The sequence below is a fragment of the Pleurodeles waltl genome, chromosome 12, assembly GCF_031143425.1.
Source record: "Pleurodeles waltl isolate 20211129_DDA chromosome 12, aPleWal1.hap1.20221129, whole genome shotgun sequence".
In the NCBI taxonomy this organism is placed as follows: domain Eukaryota; kingdom Metazoa; phylum Chordata; class Amphibia; order Caudata; family Salamandridae; genus Pleurodeles; species Pleurodeles waltl.
The window spans coordinates 436,607,536-436,622,262 of NC_090451.1; the positions used below are offsets into that span (position 1 = coordinate 436,607,536).

The 14,727-nt window shown below is 42.8% G+C and overlaps 1 protein-coding gene across 1 annotated transcript in view; it reads right to left on the bottom strand.

Annotated features, from left to right (window-relative positions):
• The window catches only part of LOC138267779 (fatty acyl-CoA hydrolase precursor, medium chain-like), a 410,618-nt gene that overhangs the window by 216,342 nt on the left and 179,549 nt on the right, over positions 1-14,727 (bottom strand). The window contains exons 6-8 of the mRNA XM_069216979.1: positions 13,851-14,004; positions 12,428-12,541; positions 7,284-7,388 (exon numbers count right to left, since the gene is read on the bottom strand). Of these exons, the coding sequence (XP_069073080.1) occupies positions 7,284-7,388; positions 12,428-12,541; positions 13,851-14,004 (373 nt within the window). The remainder of the gene's footprint in view (positions 1-7,283; positions 7,389-12,427; positions 12,542-13,850; positions 14,005-14,727) is intronic.

Below are 14,727 nucleotides of genomic sequence, written 5' to 3' on the forward strand. Positions count from 1 at the left end.
GGCCAGATTTTCTGCCTGTCATACATTGCTGTGTGACTTTACATCATGCAACATCTGCAAAACTGGCCTGTGATGTGTTATGGTATTATGGTAGGGGGATTTGCATTGCATATGAAGCGTGATGCATGGTGCATCCATGTGGAATAGCCCTTATCTTGAAGTCCCTATGTGTGTAGGCAGACAGTGCGATGTGTATTGTGTCACTCATTTCTAATTGCTATTGTGCCTGTTAGAAACTTGCTATTTGCTTACCTACAAGTAGGACATTCCCACATTGTCCATCCTGGAATTATTGCTTGAGTGCTAAAATATGTATACATCATGCACACTGCTGGGGTATTTTGCCACCACATTAGTGATCAACTCACAATGGTCGACAATGGCCTGGACATTGATGGAGTAGATGTGTTTCCTATTGCGGTACATAGGGAGTTGCAGCAGGAGGCACATTTGCACATGTGTGCAGTCCATTGCACCCAGCATGTGTTAACCGAACAATGGCATAAAATCCTTGTTTGATCTCCTGCAGTTTCTGCGTGTTGGGGAAGAGTATGTAATGGAGTGTCAGAGGGATGATGGTAACCAGGACAGTGGGTAGGAATGAGGGGAATAATGGATAAGAGATTCCGGCCACTTGGGCTGCAGTTGTCTGAAAGTACCCCGAGGCCAGCATATGAAGCACAACATGAGCGCTGTCTGTGATGGAATATTGGGAACCCTGTTGCCTGTAGTCTTGGCGCAATCAGGTGTAGCAACTGTACAATGGACTCTCTCCTCAGACAGTAATTGGTAATTACTTCTTCCTCACCGAGTCCAATTAGTGAGGCATGCTGTCCATACGTGCGCTTCTCCTTCTCCTGCGCTGCCTCCGTGGTGCAGGTGGTGGTAATTGTGGTGGTAATGGTGGTGGTTGTGGTGGTCTTCCTGGTGCTCCAAGCTGCAGTAGGAGTAGGTCCATGGTGTCCTAGAGCTTTGGGTATGTTCTCCTTATGTACCTGTGCCAATGGGTCATTTTTACCCCTGGTCTGACCAGGCGATATTTTTTGGATGCGCTGGTGACTCTGGATGGCTTTTGCTAAGGGAGAGTCATTTTCCAGAAGCACTGTAAATACGTCAGCGTCAATCCTGTGTTATTTTTTAGGAGGGAGTGCCTACATTGCATTTTTTTTTGTTTTTGTCTGACGCAGCCAGATATTAGATATGGAGTTATTATTGCACCACTGCTGCATCACGAAAAAATGGTGCAGCAGTGGGGCAAATTCCTTGTAAAAGAGATCCTCTGTCTCTTAACAATAGTCAGACGGAGGCTGTAAAAACCTTTCAGACCTGTTAAGTGGATATTGTACAATGGATGAATGCAAATTTGCTTAAACTAAACAGGGACAAGACAGAGTTTTTATGTTGCTCGGCAAACAAGACTGCAATGCCACCACCCTTAAATTTATGGCCATTCCCTACTGAGACTGAGTTGTGCTCCTGCGAGGCAGTGCACAATCTTGGAGTCATGTTTAATGATCGTCTTTCTTTACAGAAGCATGTTAACAAAGTGGGTGCTGTCTGATTTGCACTGCTTCATACACTAAGAAAGTTGTTCCCTATTTTACCTGTTAAGGCTTTGTCGCGTGGGCTCTCATTATCCTAAATGAGACTACTGGATTTCTAGGTAGCAGGGTTGTTCTTGGTGTGGGGGACTAAGTCTTACCCACTTGGAAGGACCACAGTCACCCCAAATCCGGTTTTGCTCCGGCTAACTAGCAGTGCCTCATCTCTCCCAAGGAGAAGAGATGACTGGGCAGCAGAGCGTATTACATCTTTGGAACTTCTCAGGGAAGTCGTGGTCACTCAGTATGATCTCATATACAAATGACAAAGGCAGTTTGAGTTTTATAGATTGTTTTAATAAAACAACTGCATTTTAGATATTAAGGCGTGAGCCGCAATAACCAGAACCATACAACACAGTAGGATTGAAATAGTCACTAGGAGAGTGAAACATAAGAATAACGCTATCATGGTGTTAATAAATTCTACTCTCTCTCAGTTAGTTCTATTTCGAGCACAGCATGTTAAGCTTCTAACTTGCCTTTCAGATTCCCTGGGAAGCCATCAACCCTCATACCTGAGCAAAGGCATGTGACCAGGTTCAGCATCTGCAACGAGGCAGTCAGCGTCTAGTTGTGGTTCCCTGGTCAGAATCTCCCTCTTGCCTCTATTAGGACAAGGAAGTGTTTTTATAACTAACATGTCAGTGTGATCACAAAATGTCCCTATGCAAGAATGCCAAAGACTAAGGGCCAGATGTAGGTACAAAAAAATTAGCGACTCGCAATTTGCGAGCATGTGCGACTCGCAAATTGCGTGTCGCTAATAGGAATGCAGGTACAATTTCCGGGGACAAATTGCGACTCGCACCCGGAGTCGCAACGCAGATAGCGAGTCCGCTGTCTGTGAGGTCGCTTTTTGCGACCGCGCAAAAAACGGACACGCAATTTGCGAGTGGGTGTCGCAAATTGCGAGTATCATGTAAATTGATTGCAGGTGCTGCAGAACACTCCAGAAACCACTCCAGAACTCTCTGGAAACACTTCCTGGCACATGATGATGACATCACAGCCAGGAAGTTTACTAATACAACTGGGAGGAGGAAGGACCACACCCTTTTTAACAGCAGAACTGCAAACAGAGCTACAGCAACAATGGCAGACACTCCCAGAAAGAGGAAATTAAAATTTTCCGAGAAGGAGCTGGAGGTGCTGACAGAGGAATGCTGTCAGCACTATGATGATCTTTTTGGGAAGGCAGCCCTCAATGTGCCAGACTCAACTAAAAAACAAATCTGGCTGGATATTCAGGAAAAGGTGAACTCCCTGGGGGTCAGCCATAGGAGTGTGGATGAGATCAAGAAGAGGTGGTATGACCTCCTCTCCCGGACCAAGGAGAGGGTGGCAGAAAGGCTCTGGGAGATGAGAGGCATAGGAGGGGGACCATCATCCGTACCACCACCCACACCCCTGGAGGAAAGGGTGGAGGAGACCCTGGAGCAGGAGGCAGTTACAGGATTCGGAGATCTGGACACCTCTGAGCCCACAACATCAACCGGTGAGTACCATGTGATATGCCTGTACCCCCATCAATGCCATACCCCCACCCACCATGTACACAGGGGCATGCACAACCAAGATAGCTCCATTTCAGGGTAGCAAACACCAGAATGATGCATTATGGGCAATGTAGTCAAGTAGGCAGTCAATAGGCAAATGTTTATTAGGAAGTGTGAAACAGATAGTAGACACTGACAGTCTGTTCCCCATGTCCCACAGGTCTCTCACAAGACACCACCACCATCCACAGCAGCCAGGTGCCAACAGTCAGCCAGCCCCATGAGGAAAGCACAGGAGCTGCCAACACTCCCACCTGCACCACCAACACCATCCCCTTGATAACTACACCTGCTGCAACAGTGGTTCCGGAGGCTGCAACAGCCAGGAGTGCCACAGTACATCCCACAGGGCATCCACCGCTGCGCAGGCAACGCAGGTTGAGGAGAGCAGGGCTGCAGGCTGAGTCCGGGCGTCCATCCACCAACATGACCGAGGCACAACTGCTACGTGGTCAGCGCCTGCAGAACCAAATGTTAGGGAGGATTAGTGGGGTTCTGCACGGCTTTGTAAGGAGCAATGAGACCAGCATGCAGCAGCTCCATGCACAATTGGACATCATAGGAAACAACACTGGGGACCTAGCCCTGTCCATGCGGGAACTGGTGGCTGGACTGCTGTTACAGAGCGAGGGTGGGCGGCGCAGGGACCGCCAGCTGCTCCAGAGGCTGGACAGGATGGCCTCCTCAATTGGCAGACTGGCAGTCAACACCACTGGCCTGTCCAGAAGAACAGTTGGCCTCCAGGTGGAAATGGGCCACTTTGCAGGTGATGTGGCAAGAGGCATTGGCCGGATCACCCATGTGATCGATCTAATGGAGGCACGGCATGTGTCCAGGGGTACAAGGGACACCCCACAGGACAGCGAAGAGGGCTCCACTGTGAGCAGTGTCTCTGCTGGTGACACCAGGGTGCTCCGGAGTGGGAGTACCAGGCAGAGCACTGCAGAACAACCTGGGACCAGCCAAGCTGGCAGAGGCCGCCATAGGTCATAAACTAAACCCTGTCCCTGATGTAGGGGTACATGGCGACAATGTGCCCCTTGCATGGTTGGCTTTCTGAACTCCCTAAACAGTTTGTCATTGTAAATAGTTCAATTTCTGCACATATCAAATAGTTTTTTTGTTCCACTTAACAAATGGAGTTTTTGGTCAATAGGTGAGTATGGTTGAAGTTGACACGTACCTTCCAAAGTATTGGGTTGCGATGTGTTGCTGTCTCAGTCTGCCTTGATTTGCGATGCTCCGATCCCCATGATGGCGATGTGGTTGCTCCTGCTCTTCATCCTCAGAATCTGGGTCTGCAGGGGTGAGAGGTAGCCCACGTCGGGTGGCAATATTGTGCAGGATAGCGCATGCGACAACAATTTTGAATGCTCTAATGGGGGTATACTGGAGGGCACCTCCACTTCGGTGGAGGCATCTGAACAGTGCTTTCAGCAATCCGAAGGTGAGTTCAATCAGGTTCCTGGTCCTCTTATGTGCACTGTCGTATCGTTTCTCACATTCATTGCTGGGTGTTAAGTACGGAGTCATAATCCATGGCCGTAGTGCGTATGCACTGTCACCTGTTGGGCACAAACAGTACACTGTTAGAAAGTCCTAGTTGGTGTGCACATTGATCTGTGTGTATGTCTACAAGGTGTATTCAGCTCTACCTAGGAGGTATCTGTCTCCAAACTCCCCACGTTCCAGGCGTTGGTGTATCCCACTGTGCCTAAAAATGTAGGAGTCATGAGTACTGCCTGGAAATTTTGCGACAATGTCAGTGATGACATAATGGGCGTCACAAACAACCTGAATATTAAGTGTGTGGGTACACTTTCTGTTGCGGAACAGATATTCCAGGTTTGCAGGGAGGCATATTTGAATATGTGTCCCATCTACACACCCAATGACATGGGGAAAGTTGGCAATCCGGTAAAAGTCCAACTTGGTGCTGTTAATTTCTGCCTCATTCCTGGGTAGGTATATGAAGTGAGAAATGTGTGATAGTATGGCATCTAGGAATGCACTGAGGAACCTTGATAGTGCACTTTGAGATACCCCACCTGCCACAGCAATGACCCCCTGATAGCTCCCCGAGGCCAAGAGGTGCAGTGAGCATAGCACTTGCACATGAGTAGGGATGGCGCAGCCGCGCAGATTCTGGCGTTCTAGCTGTGGTTTGAGTAATTCAATGAATTCAAGTATAGCTGCGCTGCTAAGTCAGTATTTGTCGTAGATTTCTTCCTCAGTTTGCTGAAAAAGAGTCTGCCTTGTTCTGTAAATCTGCTCCTGACTCTGGCTCCTCCTCCTCCTCTGCTGGGCTGTGTGGACTCTCCTCCTCACTGCTATCAGGTATATCTCCGCCATCTTGAGTAACCCAGATGCCTTCTGGGTCTCCTTTTATACTTTGGTAATGATTACCACCTGCTCTGAGTTAGTGGTAAATGGGACATGCAAACTGGGCTTTTTGCGACTAGTCGCAATTTGCGAGTTGCAATTGCATATGGTTTGCGACTCGCAAATTGCGACTTCCTATTTGCGGGTCGCAAAATGGGGTCGCACATTTTGCGAGTCGGTAACGGCTCGCATCGCTTTTTGCGAGTCGGAAATTGGATTTTTGCATCCCATTTCCGATTTTGCGCAGTCGCAAATAGCGATTCGGGCCATTTGCGACTCGCAAACCTTTGCTACATCTGGCCCTAAACTCCTACCACGTCTATCGGCAATATACCAGACTGTATCCTTGACTGAAGCACCGAGTGAACAAGAATGTGTTATTGAAAACTCCAATGCTGAAGTAGGCTAAACAGTGTGATATAAAAAAAAAAAAATAAGACTGTAGAACTGGCTATTTGAAAAATAACAGTACGAAGCTGAATAAAAAGCATTTAGAGCAAAGTTCACAGAGGCTCTATGCTGCGAGCAAAGTAATAAAATACATCCAGGGCAAAGTGCACAAAGGCCTAACGCCTGAAGCTAACACGCAAAGGATACATAAAATTGACCACACTACAGCTTAAGCCTTAATCGCGCAGAGTGTCATACTCAGTAGACTAGACTAAATACCTCTAAAGCAACGTGGGTAAACTGAGCAGCATGATAACCATCAGTGAGCAACACAACAACCACAGTATGTTTTTTAGAATAATGTAACAGTTATTTAGCATCCCACAACAACATTTATCAGAGTATAGACTGTACTGATCAATGCAAAAAGTATAATAGAATGGCTCAATGTGTACGAAACAGAATCAAATACATTTGCAAGCACTAATTGGAATAATCAACTAACTTGCAGCATATTTCAATGCCAATGGAAGCTCCATAACTTAGGTTTGGTGCTTTGGTGTAGTCTTGGAGAACAGATTGGTCAGTGGATGCTGTGTGTGTGGTGGAGGGGACGGGTAGATATTGTAACATTGGCACAAGCCAAGTCTACTAACAGAGAGAGAATATAGATTGCATCACAGAGACACATTAAGACTACACAGGCCAGCGGCCATCTTTGAATGACAGAAAATATACGAGTTGCATACTCTCTATTTCCATTTGTAGATTTCATGGAGGTGGACAGTTTGGTATGGAAGAGGAGTGGGCGATTAAATTATATTTGTTATCTTCGACTCAAACAGGAATTATGGTGTTTTCAAAATGTAGCTAGCAGTAAAAAGGTGTTAATAATATGGGCACAATTATCCATGTATTCTGTGGCCCTGGGAAGGTGTGTAAGTGGCCGATCAGTGGGGCAGGTATGTGCTTGAAGTCTCCCCTCAAGTGGAGAGATTGTTCTTTTATTTTTAACCTTCACTGTAAAAATCCAGTAAGGTACAGCTTTTCCATTGCAACACAAGTGACAGTTTTCCCCCTACCCCTACTGGGTAAAAAATACTTTATTTTCCTTGTAACAACTTCAGGAGATGTCCTTTCACTCTTTTAAGGGAACATTCACTTAATATTTAGCCTTAAAGAAAAGTCCATGTGCAGTGTCACTCATGCCAAAACTAAGCAACAAAGCCGCCTGTCGAATTACATATATTGTATGACCACCCATGGATGTGGTAAAATCTACAGATCACAATGTTATGAAATAACAATACCTTTATTCAGCGTATCCAGTACCATGCATATTGGCACCTACCCAATTCAGAAAAGGCTTTAGGATCTCCACCTCAGTTTTCCTCCTCATGCAACTTACAGCAGCAGCAGAATCAGTTAAATCACAGCCAGTGAAATTAGCAACCGCCTGCAGGTGATACAGAAACAAATCATGTGTACATGACAAGAAATATTCAATATGACATTTACCGTCCTCTAAGCCATAAAAGGAAATGCAGAAATGTGCTCCACTTTGAACCATGTCAAAAACGCAAATGTAGTTGCTATGTTGTGAGGCAAGGATACATGCATATCAATATGTAGGATTTTGTTTTTGACAATGAAAAAAAACAATACTCCCCTCACCACTGAAGTTATCTCCCATGGCGGGGGGGATCAAGATGCAGCTTTTACTGCCCTTTAGCTCCAGGGCTTACTGGTGCTGACGAGCTGACCTGTATGTAGCCCATCTAAATTAGGTGGGCAGACATACAAGTCAACCTCTGACAGCCCTTACTCTGTCGGGCCAACAGAGGGATCTAACCATGGCAGAGACAGAGAATTCTTCATTAAGCCAAAGGTCCAGAGAAATTTAAATCTGGTGGCAGGAGCATTATGTTGGTGGGAAGGGTACTCCATTGCCGTTGCAACAGAGTACCCTTTCCACCAACATATAAATCAAGGCCTTAGTCACCATCAAGCATGAAAAGTGATAATGTGCATGGTACATAAGAGGACTCAGAATGAAGAATCAGCAAATGTGGTAGGGTGGAACAAGTGTGGACAGAGCTACTTAGTTAATAATGAGGTTATGACTGGGAGTACACCTATGCTCACAGGGATTTTATTATGTGTCTCATAATATATATTTTGAACTCCCACATAATTGGGGAGGATGTTCGTGTGTCTATCATACAGACAAGACTATTAACATGAGTGATAAACGTTTGAGAAGGGTGAAAAGTAGCTATAGCGAGTTGCTGGGTGTGGCTATAAATGATGCAAAGATTAAAAGGTTATCCACATTATTAGACTGGTTGGCTACTAATATGGCAGGTGCACTGACAAGTATTAACAAAGAATCAATGGCTGTACGTGCTATTGTCATGCAAAATTGGCTTGCTTTAGACATATTGGTTGTGAAAGAAGACGGAGTCCATCATATTGTGCGTGTGAAACAATGTTGTATTATGTACCTGATAGCAGTAAGCACACTAACAACTACATCGTCAATATTACTAACATTACGGTTGAAGCAAATGTGCTGGAAGAGCAAGGTATACGGAAGACAGTTAAATCATGGGTTTGGTGTAGTGTAGTTGGAAAGGGGTTTTCGAAGATTGGTGAATGAATGGAACATTTAGGTTGAAGTAACCTTGGGAAATTAATAATGCTCAAAATAGTTGTTTTGATTTGTGTAATTGTGTTCCTGTTCTGATTAAATGTTCGGGATTTATGCTCTTTGTGAAGGGGTTGAATAGTAGAAGTAAAAAGCAGATGTCAGCAACAGGCAAAACAAAACAGATGGAGAAAAGAGAACAAAATACAAGTTATCAGGGCTGGCGTATATGATGCAATAAAGGAGCTGGAGGAATCCAAAAGCAAGAAGTTGACATCAATGAAAATGGTGAAGTAAAGGGACCGATTTAATGAAGTATGGATTGTGATACTTTCAAAAATCCTTAGAAGGGGGTGGAAAAGGGTTTTGTAATTAGGTGTACAGTACTATTAACAAATTAAAAATAACATATAATACAGACAAAGACATAATGTTGAGAAAATTGTGTTTGTTTTAAGACTGGACAATGTGAGCACTGATTTCAAAATGGCTGGTACTGTTTTCAGCCATCTGTTCAGCATGTAATCATATTTTCACCTCTGTCTCGCCCTCCATACAGGCGATTCATGCACATGCTGCAAACATGATATTCAATTGAAAGTGCACTTTCCCAAGGTCCCACCTTTTGGGGCCACAGAGTGACTCTTCATTATGAGATCTTATCCCTGTTTATGAATTAACAATATTTATATTTACAAGTGAGGTGTCCGAAAGGCACCAGGGATGGGAACTCCATTATGTGAATCTGTGGGATAGTGTTGAGAATGAGAGCTCAGTAATTGTATTCTTTTCTCATTAACATGATTGGCTCAAACTTTGCGACTCTTGAGAAATTGTGTTGAATGTATGACTTCAATTGTATAACACAAACAAGCCCTTTCTTGTGGTGGGGGGTCACTCTTTCCCTTGACGTTGAAGAGGCACACAGCACTGATCTGACCTCTGATTTAGGATTTATTCACTAGAAATGATCTAGTTCTGTGTAATTATTTCTAGCATTGTATTCTGAGCCTCATACAGTTCCTTGGTATAAATGACTAACTGACTGACTATTAACCATTCATTTTGCTTTCGGCAAAGATTTTAAACCTTAATAAATCTTTATGGTTTTATTATTCTATCTGTCCCACTTTCATTGTAAAGCCTAATGTACTTTATCGCTTGTATTATAATTTGTGTTTATTAGATCAATGAGGAGCAACAAGGTCCTTGGTGGATTAACACTGCTCCTGATGCTTTAGAAGTGCTTTAAATTTACAAAAATAGAAAAGTTCCATCACACTGAACCACTACTGACTGCACTCCCTTATTTTAATCAGAATGTTCTTTTGAGCCCTCTTAGTTATCCAAAGTAAAAATGATCCAATATTTCCACTGTGAGGTGCTACAAACATAACATAAAATTATTGGAGCTTCAATTTCAGTAACAGTGTTCATGCTGGGGTGACTTTCCCATGGCTGATGCATCTTGTGCAAGGTCCATAACAAATAAGTCTTGCAGGTTGGCCAATAAGTGCGCTGATAATCGCACATCCTTTGTATAGGTCTTAAAGTACTCCAGTATCTTCTTTGAGTTACTAAGGCCAGATGCAGAAATATTTGCATATATTAGGTGCACAAAAAATGAATATACCATAAGCAATGTATTATAATAAATTCCACACAACTTTAAATCAGTAGCTTGAGTTTTACAACTGCATTGTTGAATATTAAAAAATGCATCATTCACGTTAATTTTTCCGCTACCTTTTTAAAGGGAATGAAGCAAAAAGGCACAGAAAGGGAAGTGATTTGGTAATTGGGAGCTGCAAGAGACCTGAAAAAAGCAGTGGTGTTAAAAACAATTTGGCAGGCAGCGTATGACCATGGATTTAAAAAAAAAACTCCTATCATAGGTGGGAGCAAGCATCTTTTCAGGGTGGTTCAGGCAATGGAATGTCTCCAGATTTCATACTGGAAATTCTTTTCCTTGAGGGACACAAAAGAAAACTCACAAGAGGCAATTAATGTTTATCTGTACAGGTTTTCTACAAAACCCAAATGAGTCACATTTTGTGAACATAGGTCTTGATTCACAGAGAGAGAAGCAAATTCTGCTCATGGATGTCTACAACCTAACCTGAACACATGTTCACGAAAAACATCCCAGGTACGCCTGGAATCTTGTACCAGTAGCTTTTTCCAATGTGTATTCCAAGAAAACGTTTTCTAGCTCTGAAGAAGGTTTTTCCTCAGGATGTTAGTGTACGTAATATACATTTATACATGGTGAAATGTGACCTGCTTTGCGTAGTGGCACCTTTTCCTTTCTACTGGGAACATATTTGCCTCATAGAGAACCCTCTGTGCATGCACCCTATGCATTTTGGGGGTGTTCCATTCCGTTTGTATGAGTAGTTTGAGAATACCCACAAACTCTTTAGTTTGTGGGTGTTTCCAATTTTTATATGGAAACTACACTAATTTACCACCCTTTGAGTACAAATTGCTCATGCTCAATATTATGTGATTGTAGTGTAATATTGCACACAAGTAAAATGATGTAAGACTGAATATCCTGCAGTCATAAATCCAATCAAGAGAGTGTACATTGTGTTTTACTTCATCGATTACATTCATATGATACATTTTCGACCACAACCCTATCAAGTTTCCCACTTTAACAACAATTAAACTGTGTTCCTCTATTATTGCATATTTTATTTTGAGTATTTTATGTTTTTTCTTTATTTTTACATAGCCATGCAGCATTATTAAATGCTTTTTTAGGCTAAATTCATATGTGTATTTCTTTCAGTGAGTCGGAAATATATCCATTCACTGTGTGCACCTCCACAAATCTTTACCTGACTTTGTTTTCCTTTTTAGGGTCGAGCCTGCTCGCAGCAAGACGCTTTAGTTATTAGAAGAGGGCTCGGAGCCCTGTCAACGTCACGTCAGTGTGTTTGATTGGTTCGTGGGCTTGCCTATTAAAATCTGCTTGCTTTCATTAGTGGAAGGCATGCACAAGTCATGCCTTTTCCGGTGGTTAGCCCTCTTCGAGCGCAGCGACCAAGTACAGAAAACATGCGAGGCTCGCTGTTTTCTGTCGGATCGTGGACTACTTTTTCTCTATTTTCCTAGCGCGATTTCGCTTGGCAGAAGTCGAGCGCATACACAGTTAATTTCACTTTTTTACGTACATAAAAGCACTTTTGCCGATAGATCAAAAGTCGGGTTAGGAGTTTACAACTCGATCAGCTCTAACATGAGCAAACGCGAGACCCGTTGCACTGCAAATGCTTGTTAGGTATTGCTACTGACAACTTTACCTTATTGAAAGCCTTTGTCATAAATTTTTCAAAAAAGTCAGTAAAATATACAGCAAATCAATGGGATCTGTGTTATTTCCCGTCAGCCATTGGCTTTCTTGTGCCTTTCATAGTTTGCCATTGCTCGGATGGGATGTCCGTCATGCTGATGGCATTTTGTGGATGGTTATACTGTCTCTCTGGTTTTCCCAATAGGTTCTGGTGAAAGGGTGTGAGTGGACATTTTAAAAGAGGACAGATGAGACAGGACATGTCCTACATTTTAAGATACCGAGTTACTAAAACTATACCATACACCACAGTGAACCCTGGAATGCGCTGTCTTAGTTGGAAAGGCATTGATGCTCAATTTTACTCCAGAGTCTTGTAATTTAAGGAGGGGCTGCAACCCAACCTTAGGTGCAGCGATTACACAAGTTACAGGCATGTTATAACAAGATATATTAATTGTAATTTATGGTTATTTTGAACATACGAATGGGCACTTAATGAAGAACATTATTTGAGCATTCAAGCAGAAAATAAATAATAACTTACCTTATTAATGGCAACTGCTACTTCTCGATCAGCACAAACAACCCCTGGCATTATGGATACTCCACTCTCAGAAATAGCTTTGTGAAAGAGTCCCTTGGACAGAGGAGATAAAGCCTGAAGGAAAAGGCAAACGTAAGCCACCCAAAATGCCCAGTTGATCAAAAACTTATATCTAGCAAGTTTTCATATGTGCTATATATATTAGACAGTAGCCAAACGTTAATGTTGTTGTTTGCCATTTGGTCATTTACATAACGGACTGATAATGCTCACCTGTTAATTAAATATTAATGGTTGTCAACCATAAAAAGGGGCAAGATGCTGTAGTGGCATGGAAACACGGACTTTGAAATGTTATTTCTAGTAGACATGTAATCTACGTTATTTTCATAACCCAGATAGTTCCCGGACCTAGGTAACGGTATTTCGGATGGTGTGGAAATAACAGAGATTACTTTGGACCACTCATAACGACGTCCTTAATATTTTGATTTGGAAGGAGCAGATGAACAATTCAAAGTCCGTCCAAACATCATGTTAGCTTATAACACTAACTGATAGCTTTACCAAAAATGTTCGCAGCGTAAAATGTGGCATCTAGCGGTGTGTCTGGCACCTAAATCCATCAGTGCAGCGCAACACATAACCCATAATACAATAGTATGGTAGTGAGTAAGTGAAATAGCATATTCATTTTAGAAACATTTTATGGTGCATACAACAAACAGAGCACTTATTTAGTGTATCACATTCGAACAAAGCTGCTCATATACTATTAGGGCAGAATTATGAGTTATATTCAGAGCACCTACTCGTAGCACATTCAATATTAGCTGTTCATATACTATTAGGGCAAAATTATGAGTTGGTGGGGAGACAATGAGGTATTTACGACACCCGGTAAATATTTATACTCCGAGATGAGGTATGTACTGAATGTGGCAAACATCTCATATTTGAGGATACCTCAGGAGAATGATAATTACATTCACAGTTGGTGCCTATCTCTGCATATATCTGAATGTAACACATTTCCCCCCCGTTTATTTGAGGAGTTATGACCTGACAAACTATCAGTAGAAAATTATGGGGACATGGTGTTAACCATAAATATCAGAATTCAGACCCCTAAGCAACCAGGAGCTTCCAAGAGATCAGAATTTACCACCCCATTCAGAATCAGGCTATTAAGACTCTGGGTCTGACGGAGATGTTAGTTGAAATACAACTTGTGTAAATACTTCGTGTATTTTCCTCCGGATTTAGCACTCCTCACACAATTGGGAGAATTTTTGATCCTCACCCAACAATATATCATAGCCTTAATATTTAGAGAAGTGATTATGTTATAGCGATCCTCTGAGATAGAGCAGGTTAATAGGGTGGAGACAATCTGTGAATTGAGTTAACAAACAAAACCTACCAAGGCAGCAACACTGATTCCTCCAGCAGATTCTCCAAATATAGTGACAGACTGTGGATCCCCTCCAAATGGTTCAATGTTTTCCTGCACCCACTGCAGAGCAGCCACTTGATCCAGGAATCCCCAGTTACCGCGAGCATGTTCATCACCAGTACTAGAAAATAAAGCAAGATGCTAAGTACAATCATTCGTCATTTTGTTTTTCGGGAATCAGTGTATTGTTGACTGTAGTCCCTGAATTTCTGCCCACAGTGGGATAACTGCTGTCTTAGTTATTGCATCACCCATTTATTGCTGAAACCATGGACAGCTTTGTACAAGGAAACATAAAACATTAAAACAATGATCAATATGCTATTTCCCTATAATCCATGTATTCTGTGGAGATTCCATTGACTTTGCTGAGGATAGCTGTCAGACAAAAAAGACCATAAAATCAGACACTGAGGAAGGAGAAGTGTATCAACTTCCCAATATCACTGGCACTAAATGTGATCAGAAATTGGACATGTAGAATTAGAGCTGTTATTAAGCTTCTTAAGGCCAGCTGCAGGGGCTTGCAGTCTTGGCCTCCACTTCCTGCAGTACATCTGGTTATTTCTGTAGCCTGTGCTCCTCTACTTTCTTGAGATACTTACCAATATACTAACATACCTTGTTCTGGCTCTGTTCAGTTTAGAACTCACTGCTCTGAATGTCCTTGGAAAGGCTCTCTGAAGTATGCACCAGAGTCCTCACAATTCCAGTGTCCGCTGTGGGTTTTCTTCCATGAATAGGTACATCCTGAGTATCTGAGATTGGGCAGGCAATAAAATCTACCTCTGTTGCATCAGAGCTCCTTGACTCAGAAATGAGTGTAGACCACAACTGCGCTCCT